This window comes from Plutella xylostella, chromosome 19, assembly GCF_932276165.1.
Source record: "Plutella xylostella chromosome 19, ilPluXylo3.1, whole genome shotgun sequence".
Classification (NCBI taxonomy): Eukaryota; Metazoa; Arthropoda; class Insecta; order Lepidoptera; family Plutellidae; genus Plutella; species Plutella xylostella.
Window position 1 is genome coordinate 6558557 of NC_063999.1, and position 17679 is coordinate 6576235.

Consider the following 17679-nt stretch of genomic DNA (forward strand, 5'->3'; position numbering starts at 1 on the left):
GGGTAGACGATGTACTTGTATTTGTTTTGGAACTAATAATTTGTTTGTTTTTTACTCTCTACACATTATGTCTGTGCAAAACATGTTTTGTTTATGCATAAAAGGATGAATTAATTTATGTATTCCGCGGCTATTCTTGTCTTTTATACCCCATCCACACGCTCGGCGAACAATGGCAAACAGCAAACAGCAAACAGCAAACACTGACGTGTGGATGGGTGTTTGTCGTTGTTTGCCTGTTTGTGTTTGTGTTCGCCAGTGTTCGGCATCGGTGTCGGTTTTTCTTGCCAGATCAAAGGATGTTCGGCAAACAGTTCGCTACGTATCTACACGTCTGGCAGCGGTCAGTATGCGCGCTAGCATTGCGGGAGGCGGACGTATCAACTTGCTACACTTTTTCCTTAGCGCGCATTTTTTTTTATGTTTGTTCACCGATCACTCCGCCGTTTATGAACCGATTTTGAAAATTCTTTTTTTTTTTGTATTGGGTTGAGCTCCCAGGTGGTCCCATTTTTTTTTTCAGAATTTTATCTCACCCCTAAGGGTGGGTAAAGGGGTAAAAACAGGGTATGAATTTCCATTTTGGACACATATTAACCGATTCTAATGAAATTGAAACATAAATATAGTTCTTGTAACAAAAAAAAATGATGGTGACCTTGAGCTGATCTGATGATGGAAACGGAAGGCAGTCAAGGGAACTCCTCAACGGTATATAGCAACTACCTCGTGTTTAGGCTTGAATGATTCGTATTGATTAGTAGGACTTTTTGGTATCATTTGCATCTTACTTTTGATTAAAAATTATTGCAAATAAACTAAAAACTATAAAATAAAATAATAATTAAAAAGAAGAAGTCAGTTTTTTTTTTATTTTAATTATTATTATTATCCCACCATCGTCTTTGCTTTCTTCTTATTTTCCTTTTTTTCTTTCTCTTGCTTTAATTTATATAATAAAAATATGTCAACCCGAAAGTAATAGCTCGTCGTCCGCCGTGTTTGCCGGTTCGGAATGTAATGAGCGTTCGCCGAGCATGTGGATGGCTGTTTGTGTTCGGTGATTGTGGTTGGTGTTTGTGACTTTGTTTGCTGTTTGCCGTGTTTGTGACAAACAGCAAGCGTATGGATGGGGCTTTACGGTTCAATTGTATAAGAGGTCACTTTTGAGTGACGCAGAGCTGAGCTATTAGCAGCTGTACTAGGATGTTGTACTGTTTAGAGACTACACACTAAATTGTCTAGTTTGTTTTCATATCGATCATTAAACAGGGTAAGAGAATCTTGTAAATTTTAGTCGTAGAGTCGTTCATACCCTTCAGGAGGACCTCATCTAACGTGGTCTTCAACCCAAGGTGATGAAAACACACACAAATCGTTGGTTTAGCGGGTTAGTGCCTGAAATCGTATTTTTTTCTTAGTAAATTTAAAATATTTCTTTATCAACGTTATCAAAAAAGATAGAGTGATAATTTCGTCACGTCACAGTGGCAGTTGGATAATACAAATACAACATATTTTTTTAGATTACAATAAAGTTTCTAGACTTTGCGTGAATGCTTCATTAGGTATGTACCTACAGTATGTATTAGGTGATCCAGATCACCATATTATTACAATGTTATTGTTACCGGAAATACACACATAAGACAAGTTTAAGTGCGTCAATGGTTGCGTCTTATAAATTCGTATACACAATATCGTCAAATGAAAATTATGCTAATTAGAACACAAATCAACTGATAGATCCCCGGCTCCTTAAAAGTCGGTTAAAAATGCCTTTTACGAATGCATATCAAACGCCCTTGAAATTCAAATAGTCTGATAACAGAGCATCGCCTAGGTGCCCCCGCGCCATGCCTACATAATGTAATATGCGGACTAGTGGAGGCAATTTCATATTTTGATTACAAACCCAACGATGTTTTGCTACAGCGAATGCCATTTACCATGATAATTAGGGTGTATTCTTTATATTTTACTCGACTGAGTAACATATTAATCGGACATCCACCGTAAAAATGTAAAATAATAAACTGAGTAAGTAGGTACTTATATTACCTTGAGATCGAAAGCTAGTATCAATGTAAGATAATCTGTTGATTAGTCACTAATTCGTATATTATAGTTACTATTATCGCAGTCATATCTGTTTCGGTTGGTAGATAGTTCCTTCAGAGTCGACATCAATATCTATCTAGAGCTACTACAAAGGTATATAGAGTGAAAGCCGCATCACAATTCCCTCAGCCATCCTCACTAAAGCCAACACAAACAAACGCATACCGGGATACATTCTGGCTTCGCCCGGGAATAATATTCTCGCTTCCGTATAAAGCTGGTATTCATAACCAAGTATCTTGAGCTTGTGCGGGATATCTGATGTTTGTTGAACATCAAATTTTGACTTGATAAAGCTTACGAAACCTCCTGAAATTCAGTGTGTAACTTCACCTCCTACTTACGACTTAGCTTAGAGATAAATTCATAGAATGGATGCATTTTACAAGGCTAATTATAAACAAACTACATTTAGGCATCTGGGGAGTAGTTCCTTAGTACGCCTTGAGGAATGTCAGTCGCCAGGAACGCCTTTAACGAAGGTTCACCTATCTATATGAGCCTAGATATTTCGATTTATAGGGTGTTGCAAATAAGGGACACAAAACCGAAAGGGGGAGACTCAACTTTTGTTCTACGAGTTTTGGAAACGTCGAACACGCCGTTCTCGATGACGTAGAAGTTGTCGCCGTCGTCGCCCTGCCTGATACTGTGGAACGCGCTACGGCTAGATGGAGTGACCACTTGCGAAGGTGGCTGGTTATGATTGGATGCGGAAAGCTATAGACCGCGGCGTGCTTTGGGAGAGGCCTACGTCCATCAGTGGCCTGCTATAGGCTGAATGAATGAATGCACCCACCCAGCCAGCAGGAGTCACCCTGTATCACGGAAAACGCCGCGCCTACTGGGGGGCGCTCAGTTTGATGACTTATTTGTAACGACTCACCTTCTCGACGCCATCCTCGCCGGCGACCAGCACGTCGAACACGCCGTTCTCGATGACGTAGAAGTTGTCGCCGTCGTCGCCCTGCCTGATGATGTACTCGCCCGGCTCCGACCGCTTCTCGAACATCGCGTCTAGCACCTGCACACACGGATAGAAGATTAGTATGGCTTGGTAAGGAATATAAATTATACTACTCCTGCGAATTAACTGTACACCTGACTGACAAAAACCAGAGGTCATATTAACTAGCTTTGGCGTACCCGATGTGACCTCTAATTGTTGTTGGCCAGATGCACAGTTAATTCGCATGAGTAGTAGGTTCTTCGTCATTCGCATCGCAAAAACCTGCGACTGTAATCAAGCGTTTTGCCCTAAGAAACTGTCTATAGTCTATACAGTTCCAGATTGATTCTACGATGTCTGATGATTGCGATGTCGCAACGCAGTGTTGTGTACGGGCCCTTAGAGTTGGAAATATTGTAGGGTTCTTATTCATGGACGCTCAATAAGTGGTGATACAAGCAGAATACACGCCTTGTGCTGCATTAACTTTTCGTCAGTTTAGATAGATGGCGGGCCGTTTTTCGATTTGCCTGACACATTACAAGACACACATTACATTGACACATTACATTACAAGACCAGATAGGCAGAAAGGCTCTACATGATATCTATAGTAATTCTACTAATATTATAAACGCAAAAGTTTGTAAATACAGATGAATGTTAACCCATTTTTATGAATATTGTTATGTAGAAAGCTGACATCTTGGATCAACACAATTATACTTATTACCCCGTAATTCCCACGGGAAAACTATTTAAGGGGAAGCGAAGGTCACGGGAAACGTAAGTATATTTTTGAACCAATAAACGAAATGTAACGTTGACATACCTAGCAGTTTGCAAGTCATAGAAAACAAACCAATAAAACGCGAAATAGCTATACCAACTTTGTAACCGGATTCTGAAAGCAATGTAGCTTCAATCCGGAAAGGTATACCAGGATAATTAGATGGCAAAGTTTGGAGCGTATAACGGAATAGAGTTGCGGGGCAGATGGATCGCTCTCAGTTTATTAAAACTTTAACTGCGTTAAAACTCCGTACATATGAAAGCTTCCCAACTTTTGGCTTTAGCCAATGCCTGAGCTTTTAATCTTATCTCGTCGACAAAACTTTCTCAAAAAGCCAGATTGATAAATGGTCTTTGTAAAGGCTTTATTTAAAGAAACTCATATGAATTCATATTCATATGAGCCAAATATAGGTCTCAGTAAATGTGAAAGCCTGAAAGTGCCCTGAAACGCATTTTGCCATGTTTTATCTCTTGCATTATCCGATATTACTACCCTTAAAAGGATGAGCTTGGAGGGTAATAATAAAAGTAAATTGAACTGCATTACCTACATACAGATCAAAGAATAAACGATACGTACGTATTTTATTTGATGAAAATAAAAGCATGCAATAACATTAACAAGTAAGGCAGTCAATATAAATAGTATTTTTTTTCTCACTTTTTGGTACCTACTTTCATATGTTTTTAAACGGCATTGATAGCACTGCCCACAGGTAACCGTAACGTAAACCCGTGTAGTTTTTCCCCATGCGGTGTAGTAAAGTATGTACACAAGTTGTTCTCAACAATACATAGACAAAGGCAATGTGCTCTAAACTAATTGGAAGCTGGCTCGGCCGCACTATAACAAAAACGGGTGCCTACAGTCCGGAGACACATACACACATCCTATACATACACCTGCATTAGTTGCGCTGTCGGTAAAATCAATTAAGGCTTTCCACAGCCTGTGGTCGGCCAGCGAAACAACGTCCACAGCTATTTTGTTCATCAAACTATTAACTTTTATTGGACGCCTTGACAGAATGAATGTTACTTTGGATTAGTATCTAGCTTATGACTAGAAATAGTCTTTCGGTATGGTTAACATCTATAAATACACTGCCATTGTGATTAAAATCAACACATCTGTGATGAACTATATCAATGACAATAACAAAACATACCAGATATAGCATCAACAATTTTCTTCAACAGCCCATTTGAGCATTCAGGTCTTTACCAAGTTATAACCGTTTTCCAATCACGCAGGCACCCTTCGAGAATAAGAAGTAGCGCGCACTCGTTGTGTGGCAAGTCACATATGGTGAGGCAATGGGGGCCGGCGGTAAATGTGCCAAACATGATTTGCTACAAGTGCTAGCCGTTAACTGGGACAAGACACGATGCAGCCGGCAGTTCTAGGTACACCGCACGCGTATGCTGCTTATAAATGTCTCACTCTACAGTTTACTAAGTTGAAACCGAGTTTCATTAACTGTTTTTGATAGCAAAACCCGTGTATTTATTTAGTTTATATACGATATGTGCTGCTGTCTAAAAAAAGTTATGGCATTCAAAAATCAAAATCAAATCAAAATTCTTTATTGTTGTTACTTACAATAGATAATGTTATTACATTGTGGGTCTCTTCTTGTAAGTTTAAAAAAACCTGTAGTAGAAGAGCCCCTCCTTCTTGAATTTGCCAATGCCACTTAATACTTTAAGGGTGGCTTTTATCAAAGTGATAAATGTATTTAACTTTTTATTTAAACACAATTTGAAATAAAATTTCGTAAAACATCTTTTACCACGACTTAAATATGATTAGTAATCTGTTAAACCTAAATTCGGTCAAATGGCTATTTAACTTTACTATAGTGCCACAAACTTATCTGTTCCGGTGAGAGCGAACTAAATTGGTCCATATAATCTATGTCAATATGAAATTCATTAGTACAGTAAGTAATGAGGTATGGACCAATTTAGTTCGCTCTCACCGGAACAGATAAGTTTGTGGCACTATAAACACATTTATCTACTACGCATGTCATGGCGTCAGTCGCGGCGAACAGCTGACCGACCGGCTGTCAAGAGAACTTTTCCATTTCTAGCATTTTTCCTCAGTGATGCTGATGTCTAGTTGTTGTCTGTGAGAGATTCAGAGGTCATTGTTCAGAGGTTATGTTGAGGTTATCTAATAAATAATGGATTTGTGGGATATTTTGTTTGATGACGATGATGAAGAATTACTTATCTATATGAATATTATGAATATACCTCGCTCATTACGCTATATTGCAGAAAGAACTAACTTATTTGAGACAGTACCGGATAAAAAATTTGTTATGAGATTTCGTTTGACAAAACAAACTGTATCGCTATTCTATTCTATTCTATTCTCTGTGGGGGTGTAAGTACCTGCACCTGGCTCTCTCGAGTGGAACCTTTGTGCATATCCCCAAGGTCTAAACTGCCTTCCTAAGCTTGGACCATTTCCCACCACCCTGGTCCACTGCGGGTTGGTGGGTTCACATATTATTATCTAGATGTGCTAGATCTAGATATGCAGGTTTCCTCACGATGTTTTCCTTCACCGTAAGAGCGATGATATACATTGTACTTAAGTTAAAAGAACTCATTGGTACATGGCAGCGCCGGGATTCGAAACCCGCATCTCTGGCGTGAGAAGCGGGCGCTTACCCGACTGAGCTACCACCGCTCGCTAAACTGTATCGCTTCTACTACAAGAAATTCAACATCATCTTGAATTTATTTCCACCAGGTAAGTAGCTAAGGTATTGAAATAATAAAGTTATCTGACTACATAATTATCTTATACTTTTATTTATACCTTTAATTATTGTTACAGAAATAATGCAGTTACTCCAATGAACCAGTTGTTTTGCACACTCCGATATTATGCAACTGGCAGTCAGTTAATTACTTGTGGAGATGTGATAGGTGTGGAAGAACCAACAGCTTGCAGAATCATTCATAGAGTTACTCATGCAATAGCATTATTGTATAAAATATACATTAAATCTCCTGATACCATTCAGGAACAACGTTTTTTTGCTCTCTATAATGTGGAAGTATGGTTCCAATACATTGCACAATAAATCTTGTTCTTCCCTTGTAAAATTAGGGGCACGAACACGAGAAAAAGCTGCTTGACTATTCATTTTACTTTGAAATCACAACAACAAATAAATACAAACACCACCACGCGGTGAAAGCCGAAATAAGTTTTGTTTTGAAATAAGTAGTGTTATTTTCTCTATGTTTGAAATTGATAGATTGACTCCGTTTTACGCTGAGTCGTTTCGAATGTTCAATAAAAAATATGAAGTCTCTCATTAAAAGATGTGGAACTGAACGTAAATAACAAATTGCAGGATGATAAACGCATTTAACTAAATAGTAATCAAAAGACCATGGTGAATTATGAAGCTAAACATGTTTAGGATAAAATTGTTTAGTGCATTAAACGAAATTAGCTAAATGAATTTATGTAGTATTTAAATAGAAGTTCGTAACAGCCACCCTAAGTATACAAAACAATTTTGATATAGGTACTTATAAAAATATTCAAAACATATTAGGTACTTATTTTATTTTATGAGTTTCTTAAGGTAAAGGTGTGTCAGTATTCGATGTAGATAGTTAACTATATGTGTAGGTATCTAAATTATTTTGTGCTCTGTATCGTATACATTAAAAACTTAGTATAATCTATAATATACAATATTAAATATATTTTAAGATATCCTAATATAATAAATATTAAAGTAATATATATTTTAATGTATGTATTTATTTATATATCGATATAATGCAAGCATGCCAGTTTAAGTATTAGCATATTACTGTATGTATATGTCGCAGTCATCTGGTTTAATCTCCTGTTTGATTGAACCGCTAGCCCGTTCATTGGATGACGCTACTCAGTTGAATGACTAAAGAACAACTCGTCAAGTGGTTGACTGTAACGTCCAACGTCTTGACTGAACGTTATTCAGCGAAGTCGTTAAATGGGTTATAGTATAGCAACTTTGTAATGTCTGGTTGGGATGAACATGACCAGACAAGAGTCAACAAAAAGACTATGTTACAAAGCTCTCATCTCACAAATTAACTAAACAATAACAATAAACGTACCTTGATATTGTTGTTCATAATTATCCAGTTACAGCACATTTTTTTCTTTGAAACTATCCGCCGGCGGTGAAATAATAGGTAAATCCATGTTGTCACACTATTTTAACATAAATAACGCAATTCAAAGCTAATTTATTTGCAAAATATAACAATACAAGTGCTTTTTGTGTCAGCTGTTCGCTGTTAGACGCCATATTTGTTTTATTCACCACCTGACTGATTTTAAGTCCGCTAACTAGTTGGACGTTTTGTGACGCTTGTACAATCAACGTTCGGCCTAGTCATACAACTGAATAGCGTCATCCAATGAAAGGGCTAGCGGTTCAATCAAACAGGAGATTAAACCAGTTGCCTGCGACATATATATACAGGGTGTTGCAAAATTGGTATACTAAGCCGAAACCTACATGTGCAGCATGGTATATCTAAGCCCAAAACTGAAATCAGAATTTGGAAATTCGCGAAAAAAAATATTCATTCTCCATAGTAAAAAGTCACGTGACCAACATAGTTTCTATGGAAAATTAATATTTTTTTTCGCGAATTTCCAAATTCTGAAATCAGTTTCAGGCTTAGATATACCATGCTGCACATGTAGGTTTCGGCTTAATATACCCTTTTTGCAACACCCTGTATATTATTATTTTTTAAATTTCAGTTATTGAAATACCTGTAGTAAATATAATTATGTATGTCTATGTAAGGTATATTATATCCAATAATATTATTACTAGTATATACCTAATGTTTATAATTTTGTGAAAATCAGGAGCTAGAACATTTCTTTAGTGTTAGGTTTTCAAAAGTTCTTCAGTATCTTCATAACTCAATGATTTAAGCCATGAAGTAGTGGTTTTTTTACATTCTTTGTAAGTCATTCCGTATAGGTTTAACACTCTGTTTATTTTATTATAAATTGATACTGAACTATTACAAAATTGGTTAGAAGCAAATACTGTGTTAGAAGTTTTAAATTTTATTACTGCATATCGGTTACGTTTCTCAAGTGTTTTTGTGTTAATAGGCAAGTTTTTATGGACCCTTAAGATACATTGAAGAATATATAATTGCCTCACTGTAAGAACATTCGCTTGCTTATACAACTCATAAGTACTGAATGATTTTCTTTTACGTAGTATTACCTTTAATATGGCTCTCTGCGCGCGTTCGATTCCAATAAATTTAGTTTTATATGTGCCACCCCAAATAGGTAGACAATATGTGAGTGTTGATTGTACTAGAGTTTTATAAATGTAAATAATAAGGTCTTTATTAGATATATCACGAAGGAACTTAAGGATAGCCAAATCAGTTTCCTAGCTCTATTCGCAACCAGCTCAAGCTGAGGATACCATGATAGGTTTTTATCAATAATTATGCCGAGATACTTTGTTGACTTTACCTTTTCTATTAAAGAACAATTACAAGTTAAGTTATTTGAAAGACAAGTATGGGCAGTTATGCTTAATTTTTCATCAGGTTGCGTGTTGTCACGAATTGAGAAGGCAATATAGTTCGTTTTGCTGGTGTTGAGACACAATAAATGCAGTTTAAGCCACTTTATTACTTTAGTAAGACCAATTTCAGCCTTTTTGAAAACGTCATTCCAGTTGTCATCGTGAAAAAGTAGTGCAGTATCATCTGCGTACGAAAACACTCTTCCATTTAGTAGTTTTAAGTTAGTTAGGTCGTTGATGTATATTAAGAACAGGGTAGGTCCAAGGACACTACCCTGTGGAACGCCGTATTCAGAAGTAGAAACATCCTTACTAATAGTTTTATCATCAAGCTTTACTCTTTGCGTACGAGCATGTAAATAGTCACTGATAAAAGTTAAAAATGATCCTCTAATACCAATTTTATACAGCTTACTTATCAGAGTGGCATTCGGTACGCGGTATCGAATCGACGTATAGAAATACATACATGAGACTTATAAAACCCGTCTTTTTGTCAGGGTAGGTAAATGCGAAACTACCATCTATAGTAAATATCGTTCCAAATCCTTCTCTCCCCATTCAATCTCTTCCTTATTTAATGAATGCCGAGCCATATGGTCAGCTATGAAAGGAAATTACTCTCTTTCACCTCAGTAGAGTCGGCACTGCGAATAAGTAAATCATAGAGTAGTGCAGTGCATTTTTTATTTCAATGTAAGTAGGTCGCACGAAACCTACACGTACACCTCGACAGTACGTACACTAGCTATGTGCGTGTACAAACAAACTGCCAAGTATTGGACGACATTCAGAAAGCACAATTAACGACCAGGAATTTATCACATTCTTGGAAATTTCACCCGGTATGTAAATACATTTAAAACAAAAGTAAGTGTTCGAAACAATAGCTGTAGAGCGCACCTGTTAGGGACAAATAGCTGTGTTTGGGTCACCTAATCTAATGCATATTTTAAGATAGCACCGCCACTTAAAAGGGGTACTTTTGAAAGCCTTCGCCAAGCTTGTTAGGGTAAGCCATTATGTATGTGGTCGTGTTAGCTGCCTATGTCACATGTGTGTTGGCACAGTTCACCGTACATACAGCTTGAACAAATTTCTCGATGCATTTTCGAAACTGGCCAATTAGGTACCTAGCACTAATGGAAAAATATTTATAAGAAACTATCTTTAGAAGAAGTTGAACTCTTTTGCCTGGATCGCGGGGAAACAAACGTTCTCATCATCATCACTCTTGAATCCTCTACTACTCTCTCAAAAATACCGCCATAACACTCTGTCTTCACTTTCAGCTCCATACATCATCTATGGACGACCGAATGGCGTAGTGGTTAGTGACCCTGACTACTGAGCCGAAGGTCCCGGGTTCGATTCCCGGCTGGGGCAGATATTTGTTTAAACACAGATATTTGTTCTCGGGTCTTGGATGTGCCCGTAAAATGGCAGTAGGCCCGCCCCCTATTACATTGGGACTAACATAACACTCTGGCGAAAAGTGGGTGCAGCAATGCACCTCTGCCTACCCCGCAAGGGAGTACATTAGTACAAGGCGTGAGTGTGTGTGTGTGTTTGTTTTACATCATCTATTACGTACATCTATTTAATGTATAGTTTGTCTGGCAGGTAATTTAACGCTGCCCCCTGCAGCGTCCAATAGAGAAGCTTACACGTTAATCGTTAATCGGTTTAATGGCCCTCTTCCGACGCACATCGGCGTCGTCGGCCTGAATAAGCCATTATTGTGTGCAGGACGCTGCGGAGACGATAATGGACGGCTCAGCAAGATAAACAAATACATCGAGCTTTACCAGACACACGCACCAAACAGAACCTTAAAGCTTTTCAACAAAGAACGCAATATCAAACAACTGAACACGGTCTTAATACGTTCAAAAGGCGAAACGACTAGCTCAGAATGTATCTAGTGTGGGTTCTCGTCAGTAACACTTTCAGGAAACGAGTTTAAATTTTTAAAGGTTCTCCAAAGTAGCAAAGTTTAGTGGCGCTCCGTGTTAAAATACAACTAGTGTTGGTCGATCTACACGTGCCCAACTAAAAGACTGGTATAAGTATAGTTTTGGCGCCTCGTCGGCTATTTGCCTGTAGCATACTCTGCATACGCGTCATTCAAAAAACCAATTACGTTCGTTAAAAGCCATTGTTCGTTAAAACAAGCTGGACTTGCAATCAATAATGCACTTATTTTGTAAAGCAAAGGGCGGTGGCATCATTACCTGGACGACCTACTCGAATGCACGATTGATATTGTACTAGGCATGTAACAAATGTGTCTTGCATACGGTATTAGGTGTTAGGTTGTCTTGTGTGGTTACGTTGTTGTGAAATCTTTACAGCGTGTTGCTAGTTGTTAGCCATTTGACTTTGTAGTACAAACAGTTGATCAATGATGGTAGTGAACTGTTTAGAACTAGGAAAGTTATACCTAAATTCAGCAAGGTATATAACTTGGTCCAACATAATATAATTGTAGTTTCTGGTGCTAAAGGCTACATTGTAGCTAGGTACTATAATATTTTATTTTTACTATAGTAGTTTGCTAGTACAATAGATACTACTTTTGGACATGTGCGCTATAAATAAATCTAATGAATTTCAAGTTTCTATGCAGTTGGGTTTTTAGTGGAACCTCAGGCGGCATTCTTTATTCAAGTATTCCGAGTAAAGATTTAATTATAGCACAGTTTTTTTTTTGTAGTTTGAGTTTGAAGATGCACTTATCCTGTGATAAAAGAGTTCAATAGCTTAAACGTTCAATAATGTTATAATGAATAACAGGGTTAACATATAAAGGCCCGCCATTTATTAAACTGAAAGAGACTTGACGAAAGTGAAAAGGGCGTGCAGCAATGCGCCTCTGCCTACCCTGTACCTGTACCTGAGGGATTAGCGAGTATTTATGTTTATTTAATGAGCCGTCCACATTATTCTAGAAGCCATTCCAGTGTAGCCACGCCACTGCAATATAGAGGCATATTTTGCTTTTTTTTAACTGGCTGGGTGGAGTGGGCATAAAGTTAACCGTGCGAAAAATGTATGCAGCGAAGCACCTTGCCCTTCCCCGAAGGCCACCATAACATCATCTATTGGCACCACAAAGTTAGTTTTCATCGTGGTTGTAGGTATATTGGAATCGTAAAAAGCGCGTAGCACCAGCCAAACCCGTAAATTGGCAATGCACGCTATTAAAAACTGATTTACAGGTTTTGGCGTAGGGCGTGTAATCGTATACTATAGAAAGCTGGCTAGCGTTTGTCGGTGCAGGCTGTCTCTATGCAACTTGTCGGCAACGTCCTGAGCTTATCACGCTCTAATACGTTGCTCAGCACAAAGTATACGTACTGACAGATCAGCCAGCTTTCTACAATGTACATCCTACGCATATAGCGCTTATAAAAAACATCAGGAGGGTCAGTCTAGTTTCACGAATAACGAAGTTTCGGAGACGCAACCCACAACGTACCGATCGATGGCATGACAGCTCTCCGAAACTTGATTATTTCGCGAAGAAAAAGTGGATCTGCAGATTACGGCGCCTTCAAATTTGCGTTGCGGTTGTACTGCTTTCAGAAATCTAAGTGCGTTTGCAGCTCTGCAGAGCAATCGCGCGGCAATTCGGAGGCGCCCTAACAGAAGTGGGAACACTGGGAACATAATACATATATGTATTGGGTACATTTCAGTCCAAACATCTTCAATGTTCCTGAAGTTTGAATAGGAATAGAAAGAATGACCAGGCGAGGCGAGGTTTGTCAGTTTTACAAAGTACAAAAGTCTAATCGCAACCAACTTCAGGAGCATTCAAGTAGCAGTAGACGAAAGTACAATACATATTGCAATATTATTTAACAATCGCACTGACCTGCTGCATCTGTTGCGCATCTAAGGAGCGGAACAGCAGGATGCCGCGCACCGCCTCCGCGAGCCGCGAGCGCTGCGCGTCCGACTTGGGGAACACCACGGGAGCACCCTCGTCAGAGTCATCTTCCTCGGGGTCGTAGGTCTCCGCGAACACCGACTTGCGGCGGTTGTTGAAGCGCGCCACCGGCGGCTCTGTGTTCATTGTAGGGGTTAATATCGGGGAAAGCGCTGGCGGTTTGTAAAGGGTTTGGACTAGTCTGGACAGTCGTAGCTTCTAGACGTATGGTATGCCGTATGATTCAGATGTGAGTATTGACAATATTTTGTACTAGTCTATATTTCATGACTAGATCACTGAAGAACATCGAATATTGTTGTTGATGATAGTAATAATGTATTCGGTGTTCGTGTAAGAAGTTACAAGACCGTTTACATTTAAATTAATCCCTAAACGGCTCAGCGCGGGTGAATTTTAAATGGGGCGGAATCTAGACGGCTACCTTGTTATAGCTATGGATGGATGGATGTCTGAAAGTCATTAACCTTAATTTGTGTCACAAAATTGCTAACATTTCAATTTTTTATTACAGCCCATTATAGGACAAATGCCGGCCGCTGGTCGCTAAGTAGGCATATATTTGTCGCATTGTAACTGAAAATCGACGTTCCTTACGTAAATACGTTTCAAGGCCTGCTTAGCACCTGCACATTTCATAAACAAGCCTAGCTGATACGATTTCAATGTGTTAAAGCTGTATTATATTGTAGAGGTAGATTTTGAAACCGAAAAACTAAGGCATATCATAATCTTATGTCAATAGAAAAGATAATTCAGCATGTGTTGTAGGGTAGCCTATTATGAAATGACGAAACTAGATAATTCATTATATTCACACTTAGAGTGAACTATCATCCTTTTTGAAATAGACTACTTATGAGTGAGAGCTAATTTGAACCCATGTCTCATTTCTTTTTGCACATAATATTATTTTTCTTACAGGGTAAAATCTGATAGAGTTTATCTGAGTTTCCTGTTCCAAAAGAACAATTGACCAATGCTTTATATAAATAGACACGCAAATTAACAGACACAGGTTTTATTTATCTGTTGGCAACAGTGAGAGTTTCCCTTAATCACACATATTAATCGTAAATAAAGTTATATTTCTGAGCTGTAATGGCATCCTGCCAAGTAATGAACAGTTGTGCTTACAAACCAGCTTCTTTTTATAGTATTTTTATAAATACTTCTTCTTTCAATTGTACACCATGCTAGCTAGCAGTAGTAGGCATTGCAAGTTTTAAATAATCGCGATTTGAACAGATATTTTATTTTTTACATAGCAACAAATTTTATTACTATTAATTAGATGTAATAAACATTTAAACATAACTTCAAACTTGGTAGGCCCCTTTATCAAAGAAAACTGCTGTAGGCCTAGGAAAGACTAGACGTCTGTAGACTCTTTGAATTCTTCATATTATGTGTTTGTATTATGGCTAATGTGTATGTATGTTAGACTGATGAAATAATAACTAAAGTATTTGACTAATGTACATAATACACTAAACAGTGATTGTGAAATGATGTGTTCTAACAAATCATGGGTAAGGCTTAGCGATTGAGGCATGGTTATTTATATTTTTCTAACTAAGTCGCTACTGATGAGAATACTAGGTATGTCACTCTAGACCTAAATCTTAGCAACACTCACAATCACACTGCTCTAGATCTTACAAACATTCATAATACTATAGTTATGATTTAGACCAGTGTTTTTCAACCTGTGGGTCGCGACCCCCTGGGGGGTCGCGAAGCTTCTGTAGGGGGGTCGCCAAAGGTCGAAAAAAACTGGGTACTTTAGTGAAAAAAAACCATAAAGATAATTAATTTCATTAATATTTATTTATTAGATAGATCAGCGATTATAAGCATTTTACTCCATCCTTGCAAGCATGGATTACTACTAAATCTGGCCAAAATCTGTAGTTTTCCCGAGAAATCCTTTGTTGATACCTAACTATATATATACAGAAGAATACAATTAGCTCGAGTCTACTCTTACTTCATGTTGCCTCCCACCGTAAATTATTAAATTAGAGAAGGTTTTTTGATTGAGGTCCTGTTTGCTTCCAATGAGTGCAGAAAATAATATTACTTAACTTTATTAAAATATTTTAAAATTACGCCTAAATTAACAAGTCTTTTCAGATTTTTAAAGTGAATCAAGAGGCTGTTAATAATAACAGAATTGAACTATTCAGGGTTTTGCAAAAGGGTATTTTATCGAAATCTAAGCCCGAATACCATGATGCATGTTGGTTTCGGCTTAGTATAACCTTTTTGCAACTGTATTTAACATAACTAATAAAATACTTGACTATATTTAAGACCTTTTAAATGGTAGCCAATAAAAATAAAAATTGGCCGCTTTATACATACCAACTAAGTACATGTTAAAAAGACCGAAGGGTTAAGGGGGTCGCGAAATATTTTTTAATACCAGGGGGGTCGCGTCATGAAAAAGGTTGAAAAACACTGATTTAGACCTTATATTCAAATAGGAGAGTAAAATTATTTATTGTAAATCTTGCCTCAACTCGGAAATGTGTAAGTTGTTAACTTGAAATCTAGCCCAGTCATTTAGCCTGTGATGTGTGATTTAAAGTTTAGATTAATATCTTTACAGTGGCAAACAAAAGCTAACACTCTGAAGTAATCATTGTAGGTGGGCTTTCATTACTCATCAAGTCATCATACAAAAGTGCATAAATTCTTAAACTGCAACTAAAATCCATGCTGATTATGATTAGTAAATTCAAAAATATTTATAAGGAAATCAAACCACCCCAATTTTATTTCAAAAACATACTATGTGTAAACCAAAAAGATTTAAACTGTTCAAGCGCATAATTAAATCCACTCATTTTTGTTAGTTGAAAATGAAAACCAACAAAGCGGCTTGTCACCCGGTTAGAGGTGAAGTCATGTGTTTACAAAGAGATTGTAACCCCATTTAGTAGAGTATTAGAGGCAAGAATCTGTCACATTCGTGTACCTACGTAGGTGTACCTGTGTGGCGGCTGTGAAGCTCACTCATGTGCACGTAATCCCTCACTACCTACTGCACAGCCTTCCCTAGCGACCCACCTCAACGGTTGCGCGGGAAAACGCTCTCGCAAGTCAAATATTGATCTTATAAGAATGATCTGTGGACAATACCTTCTTCGTCTGATATTATGGACTCATCCGGGGTGGTGGCGGCGGGCGCGCGCACGACCGTCGTGGTGCGGTTGTTCTGTAACCTGGTGAAGAACTCGACCGCGTAGTTGATCACGTCGCCCGGCTGCTCCAGCAGGTAGCTGATCGTGAACTCCAAGAGGATCTCTCTAAGGTCATCCGGGACTTGAATGCGACCGCCTTGAGGCCTGCTCATTGCTAACTCCGTCGCCTCACTTTCTCGATATTATCCCGTACGGAGAATGCCAAAGCGACTCGTTAACTTAACACTTCAATATCATAGCCATCGAATTAGCTAAAGCGACACACGAGCGAGCGATCTTACGGTGGGGAAGTAGCACTACATACAAAAACGTTAGTAATAAATAAAACCACAATATTACTCTAAGCTTGGTTCAAAAACAGTCTCTTCTACGGTAAATTAAATACAATGACACACTTTTTTCAAAATATTCGTCGCCCTCCAGCCTGATAATTTTATGAAATCCACAGTCCATTCACTATTCACTAAATTAAAAATGGCGAAACTAAATTTGACTGAACTCAGAACAGTGTTGCCAGCTCTAAAATAGCAGCATAGACTAGATAAATAGAGGGACAGTCGATCGATATTTTCATGGACTTTTTGTCTATGGTTAAGGATATTTTAGATTCATGCGATTTTTCGGCCTTCTGAATAATGGCAGAGGTAGTACAGCCTGGCAAAAATGATTGGATAATGAAAAGGAAGAACTTGGATGTCATCTAAAGACTATTTTTTAACATTGTCTGATATTTATGTAAATCTGCGTACAGACCGGGCCAACGAACGCCAACAGTTATCCCAACGATGGATATTTATCATACATAACACAGGGCAGATTGCAGCAACGAAGGTCAACGAAACCCGTTCGTTGGGCCGGTCTGTACGCAGCTTATCAAAAATATATTGTGCAAAAACAAACTCGGTTCCGTTTTCTACTCTTTTTTGATAGGCTGTAAATAAAAAATGTTCTGAATTTCTGTGGTGACATCTAGCGGACCACGGTGCAATCATGTGAAACTTTGTACAACTTCGGTACCTATAGTTTGCGGTGGACGCACCTGTTTGAAAA

General features: G+C 38.1%; 1 protein-coding gene and 1 long non-coding RNA gene across 3 annotated transcripts in view; one reads left to right on the forward strand and one right to left on the reverse strand.

The window, feature by feature from the left end:
* LOC105383316 (cAMP-dependent protein kinase type II regulatory subunit) overlaps positions 1-17169 on the reverse strand; it is a 38442-nt gene extending 21273 nt beyond the window's left edge. The window contains exons 1-3 of one of the 2 annotated variants that reach the window (XM_038105822.2): positions 17025-17169; positions 13346-13536; positions 3008-3145 (exon numbers count right to left, since the gene is read on the reverse strand). In XM_038105822.2, the coding sequence (XP_037961750.1) occupies positions 3008-3145; positions 13346-13536; positions 17025-17082 (387 nt within the window). In that variant the 5' untranslated portion in view covers positions 17083-17169. Of the gene's footprint in view, positions 1-3007; positions 3146-13345; positions 13537-16567 lie in introns of both variants that reach the window. The other variant, XM_038105821.2, reaches the window with a different exon arrangement.
* LOC125489943 lies at positions 6455-7398 on the forward strand. Its single transcript, XR_007267350.1, has 2 exons — positions 6455-6632; positions 6720-7398. It is a non-coding gene; the product is annotated as an uncharacterized LOC125489943 (long non-coding RNA).
* Positions 17170-17679: the final 510 nt, after the last annotated feature.